This window comes from Pteropus medius, unplaced genomic scaffold (genome assembly GCF_902729225.1).
Source record: "Pteropus medius unplaced genomic scaffold, Ma_sr-lr_union100, whole genome shotgun sequence".
Lineage (NCBI taxonomy): Eukaryota > Metazoa > Chordata > Mammalia > Chiroptera > Pteropodidae > Pteropus > Pteropus medius.
Window position 1 is genome coordinate 1 of NW_024356099.1, and position 5,281 is coordinate 5,281.

Genomic DNA, 5,281 nt, shown 5'->3' on the forward strand with positions numbered 1-5,281 from the left:
GCTGCTGGGTGCGCCCTTGGGGAGAAGATGGAAATGGTTCTCGAGATGGTGGGGGGGGAGCTGGGAACCAGGAGGTGCCAGGAGGGGGGTACTGGTGAGCATCTGGGCATTCCCTGGGCTTCTTCCATGTGGGGTTCTTGGGCACCAGGGGTTGGGGAGCCCTCTGCTGCCCTGCATTCCCTAATCCAGCACCCCGCCACCCCACACTAGCCCAGGGCCTTCCGAGGGGCCCCAGGGAGATCCACCAGCCCATGGCCTGTGTCCAGGCCACGAGGGAGGGTTAGGGCCTTTGCCCGCCACTTGACACCACAGCAGACACCTTTCCTCCTCTGTCACCCACCCACCACCCTCAGCCTCATGGTTGGGAAACCCTTCCTAAAATCTGGCTTCAGCCCCACCCTAGGGCAGGGAGCCACCTTCCTGGCTGTCACCTAAAAGACGCCACCCCTAAAGCCATTCCAAGGGAAACTGCAACAGCCTCGCCTGTCCCTCAGAGGGGACGGAGTGGTGGCGACTGAGGCTTCTCAGTGGCAAACAGGTGGCAGCAGTTGGTGGCCTGCAGGGCGGAGGGGAGGACACAGTGAGAAGGAACACTGTGTCTCCGTGGGTCGGCTGTGTGGGCGCTTGGCTGGGGGTGCATCAGGCCTGGAACGCTCGGCAGCTGCAGGTGTCCGGGAAGGGACAGCTGAGCGGCCGAGGATACTGGATGGCCCCACCCTGCCCATGAGGAGGGCCCGGCTGTCCCGTTTGCTCACGGCTCTGGCCCCTCTCTCCAGGAACTCCTCTTCTGTCCTGCCAGAGGGATTCTGATGGAGTGACGGGTACTGAGTGTGGCCGTCAAGGCTGGGCTTCGGGGTAGAGGCCGGGCCCAGAGTCAGGCCCTGGGGCCCTGGGGGAAGGCCCAGGACTCTCCAGGCGCCTTCAGGGTCCCCGGCTCCTCGGATCGGCTGTGACAGCCTACGAGTCCAAACTCCCCAAGGCCGACATTTCTCAGGTCCTGGGGCTGAGACGTGCACCTTCGAATCTAAGCGTGGCCCTCCTGCGGCCACGAAACCCCTTTCTGGAGGCCTTGTCCAGACTGTGGGGCCCCCCTGCGGGGGGCAGGGTTGGGGTGGGCAAAGAGAAAGGTAGAGAAGGCCTCAGGCCACCTGCTGGCCTGTGTCTCTCTTCACCTGGGGCCCTGGGCTGTCCCCAGGGACCTTGGATCAGACCGGGTGACTCACTGCCATCAACTCAGCTTCTCCGCTCCCCGCCTCCCGCTGAAATCGGACCGGCTGTGGGAGGGAGCGAGGGCAGGCCCGAGGCTAATGCCCCTACAAACAGGAACTTAGCAACAGCTGGGCACTGCCCCCCGTGGGTGGAGATGCCTTCACGGCCCTCGGCTTCCTCCCACCGGGGCCTGGTGCGTTCGTTCTGGGGGCCAGGAAGCCCTCTGCCAAGGCTTGGGGTGGACCCCTCAGGGGCATGACCTCTGGACCTCCCGCGGCCCCTTGCCACTGAGGGACCTGGAACTTTATGGCCGGATGGTGGCAGGACGCAGCCTGACCGTGTGAGGAGCAGGGGGTAGCGACGGCCCCAGCTTGCTTCTCTGTCTATCGGACACGGCGCCTGGGGGGCCGGGAGCAGGGCTTTACCTACGGCCTCCCGGATATGGACGAGCTGGTCCAGCACAGCTGGCGGGCCAGCGCCAGCCAGGCTCACGGCTGCCACACGCAGGAAGAGCTTGTCGCCCAGGGCCAGGTTCCGCACCGTCTGCTGGGTCACCATCGCGGGCCGGGCGTTCACGGGCACCCACTCTGAGGCTGGGTGGGGCACAGGCACACGCTGATCCGATGCGTGAGCCCCCTCTGTGGGCCCCCAACTCCCCTCCCCGGACCCCTCATTCTCAGATGGCCGCAGACACCTGACACGGCACCGCGGAGTGGTGTCCGGAGCAGGGTACACGGTCACCAAGCCGTGCGGCAGGCAGGTGCGGAGGCCGAGGGCAGCTGAAGCAGCAGCACGGAGGCGGCAACAGGAAGTTGGCCGGGGACCCCTCACCCCCACTTGCTCTGCCCTGCACCCCTCAGCTTCTCCGCTCCCCGCCTCCTGCGCGCCCTCCTGGGAGCCCAGCGTCTCCACCCTCCTGTTCTGGGGCTGCAGCCGAGGTCACTGGGGCGGCCCCCCGCGCACGCCCCATCTCCTCCGGACTGGCGCCCGCGGGCCCCGGCTCACCTCCCTCCCGGCGCAGCTCCAGCACGTAGCCCCGCAGCCCCGGCCGCCCCAGCCTCTCCGGGGGCTCCCAGCTCACTGTCACTGCCCTGTCACTCACGTCCTGCACCGTCAGCAGCTGGGGGGCACTGGGCACATCTGAGGAGGGGAGACGGCTGAGGCACGTGGCCGAGGGCCCCCCTCCCCCCCCCAGGCCTCCCGCCTTTGCCACCTTCGCTGGGAGGCGCAGGCTCGGCCCCCGTGGGGGCAGGTGCCTGAGGGGCAGCCACAGGGGCCTCTGGTGCTGTGACTTCCTCCGAGGGCTGTGCGGGCTCCTCCGGGGGCTCGGAGGCATGCTCCTCAGTGACCTCCGAGGTGGCCTTTCCCGTCATGGCTGCTCTGGCAGGGGTCACGGGCTGCAGCGTGCAGAGGTCGCATGGAGGGTCTGGGCTTCCAGGAGCCGGGGCTTTTATAGGCAGGGGCTGCCCCGCCCCCAGCCGAGGATCCCAGCTGTGGGGCTGGGCGGGAGGCGTGAGGCCGTGAGGCCGGGAATAGCTCTGGGGAGGGACCTCAAGGGTCCCTCATCCATCACCCGCTTGGCCTTCCGTGGCCAGGGCGCTGGTGCCCAGGCGAGGGGAAGGCACAGACGGGTGAGACGGGACACGGCCGGGGCCTATGCCAGGGGGCAGGGCTGCGCATAGCAGCTCCCTCTGCGGAACGACCCGGATCAAGCTGCGCTGGCCTATATGGGGCCACTTGCGCCCAGGGCTCCTCAGGCTGGGGTGCAGACAGCGGAAACCACCGTCTGGGGGAGCAGCCCCAGCCTTGCCCCTGCCCCCCCCTCCCCTGGGGCTGTCCCCCAGCATATGCACTGCAGGGGCCTAGAGACAGCACTGGGAGGCCCGGGGCGGGGCCGAGGGAGCCTCCCACGCAGACCCGGCAGGGGCCTGAAGCCCTGGGCCCTCTGCTGGGGGTGGTGGCCCGGGCGCTGTGGCAGGATGACAGACTCCCAGCCCGGGGAGCGGGGGGGAGGGGGGGGCGGGGATGAAGTCGGAGCCGTGGGAGGCCGGGGCTGGTCGGCTTTCCAGTCGTGGATTCGTCCCCCCGGTAAATCGCTGTGACCGGGATCACTGAGCACACGGGGGAGGCAGGGGCGCAGCGCCTCGGGAAGGCTGGAAACGCGTCCGCCTCTGGCTGCAACACGCCTCTGACCCTGCGTGATCAGCAGTACGCGATGGGGGCCAGTGTAGGGGAGGAGCTGGGTGCGCCAGGGCCTGGGGGTTCTGCACATGCCGTCATCCTGCCCAATGGGGTCTCCTCCAGGGGCTGAGGCCACGGAGACAAGCAGAGCGTGGCGGTCACCCCTGGGTGGGCTCCTGGCTCCCTGTCCTGGGTGGGAGTCGGCCAAGCTGTCACTGTACAGTCATTCTTTACACTTAAAGAATACATTTGAGGCACAGTTCAGCATGTACCATATATCCCACAACTTAAAAATAAAAATACATGAAAAAAAGATATAAATAGACATCCACGTAATTTATTTAGGGCCCTCAGCCCTGTGGCTGCCTCTCGCCCCTGGCCGTCCTTGGGGAGGGGCCGGGAGCCTCCTGTTCTGCCTGAGCCTGAGGCTCTGCCAGGTGACTCAGTGTCCTGCGGGCAGGGCCGGGCCCTAGAGACCCGATCCCTATGCCTGGACTCTGAGTCTGCAGCTATAAGTGACCATGACTAAGTGCAGGTCCCTGAGTCACCCTGGCTTGGGGGAGAGTGGCCTCGGGGGCGAGGGGTAGGAGGTGTTGGCGGCTCTGGAGGGTATCAAGGACCTCTGTGTGGGGTGGGCAGTGGTCGGGGGTAGGGAACGTTTGGTCCCAGGCCAGCAGCGAGATGTCAGGCACCCCTGATATCTGGCCAGGTCAGCATATCCCAGGCTGTGACTCGGGAGCGGTCGCATCTGCCTGGCTCCAGCTGGTTCAGATTTCGGAGTGTCCCACAGTGTTTCATCCCTTGCATCTCAAACTAGTGTCGCAAACCACTAGGCCAAGTCACAGACAGCCTGACCAGCAGGGAATTCACAGGGAAACCCTCTCTGTCTTGGGGTGTGCATATTGACTCTCTTTGGGTACAAGGCGTGTCCCACCATGCCACCCCCACCACCAGGTGTCCCAGGCTGGCCTGAGCAGAGGAGCCCAGGCCTCTGCTGGATCGAGGGCCGAGGGGAAGGACGGGCAGGACAGAGGCTGATGTGGCCATGGGAACGGGAAAGGCCCCTTCCAGGCGGGGAGCCCCTGGCGGGGGGAGGGTGGGGACAGCTCTCCGGCCTGCAAAGGCCCCCACCCTGGGAAGCAGAGAGGTGTGCGATTGACACGGGTGTCCGGTCTGTGTGTGGAGTCACGGACCCCCACCCGGGGCCTCTCTCGGTCGGAGCAGATGAAGAGGCAGGACCGGGTCCTTCCCCACTCGCCGGCCTTTGGAGCGGAAGAGGCTGCGTCAAGAGGTCAGGGCCAGGGGTCCCCGAATCTGGACGCCTGTCCACGCCCCTGGCTAAAGTCCATGGCAGATGCACCTGAGGGTGCTGGCTCCTCCTGGGACACCCTGGGTCCTGGCAGAGGCCCGATGGCCTCGCCTTCTGCAAGCTCTAGGAGAGAGCAATCTGGATGTGATGGGGGAGGCAGCCCAGAGGTCCAGCGGGCGGCAGAGCTGGGCTGGAGCCACAGGCAGCGAGGCTCTGCACTCCATTGAGCAGCCGCAGAATTAGGGGAGGGGGAGACGGTGGAGTCCCTGGGCTCTGCGGGGTGTCAGTGTGGCTGTGGCTTCTCATAAAACGTTTGGCTGCTGGGTGGCCGAGCTGGTCTAACAGAGCCTTTGACAAGGAGGCCAGGGGAAGGGGTTTGGGAGAAACCCTTCGTGCTGGGCTGGGGTCGCTGGGCATCTCACTCACCTGCAGTGTGAGCTGACCACGTCTTATGCCGACGGCCAGGCCCTCTGCCCGCGCCCCCGCCACCTGCCGGCACACCAGAGCTGAGCAAGGGTCTCAGAGCTGTGACCCCACGCGGGGTCCAGGGAGGGAGACTGAGGTTCAGCAGGGCTAAGTAGC

The 5,281-nt window shown here is 66.3% G+C and overlaps 1 protein-coding gene across 2 annotated transcripts; it reads right to left on the reverse strand.

Annotated features, from left to right (window-relative positions):
* Positions 1 to 58: 58 nt before the first annotated feature.
* On the reverse strand, positions 59 to 3,093 carry LOC120600546 (myosin-binding protein H-like). Of its 2 annotated transcripts, XM_039859960.1 has the most exons (4): positions 3,063 to 3,093; positions 2,423 to 2,606; positions 2,215 to 2,349; positions 59 to 1,802 (listed from the first exon to the last, which is right to left on the reverse strand). In XM_039859960.1, the coding sequence occupies exons 2-4, from the start codon at positions 2,580 to 2,582 to the stop codon at positions 1,234 to 1,236; spliced, it is 864 nt and encodes a 287-aa protein (XP_039715894.1). In that variant the 5' UTR covers positions 2,583 to 2,606; positions 3,063 to 3,093; the 3' UTR covers positions 59 to 1,233. The 2 variants fall into 2 exon arrangements, with proteins under 2 accessions (XP_039715894.1, XP_039715893.1); XM_039859959.1 differs by having other exon boundaries at positions 2,423 to 3,073.
* Positions 3,094 to 5,281: the final 2,188 nt, after the last annotated feature.

Bases quoted from the DNA above. Each gene is read 5' to 3' on its own strand.
- LOC120600546 (XM_039859960.1), bottom strand. From the start codon at position 2,582: ATGACGGGAAAGGCCACCTCGGAGGTCACTGAGGAGCATGCCTCCGAG. The intron at 2,350-2,422 runs GTGGCAAAGGCG...TCCCCTCCTCAG, and splicing joins GCCTGCGCCTCCCAGCGAAG to ATGTGCCCAGTGCCCCCCAG. The intron at 1,803-2,214 runs GTGAGCCGGGGC...TGCCCCACCCAG, and splicing joins GGAGCTGCGCCGGGAGGGAG to CCTCAGAGTGGGTGCCCGTG.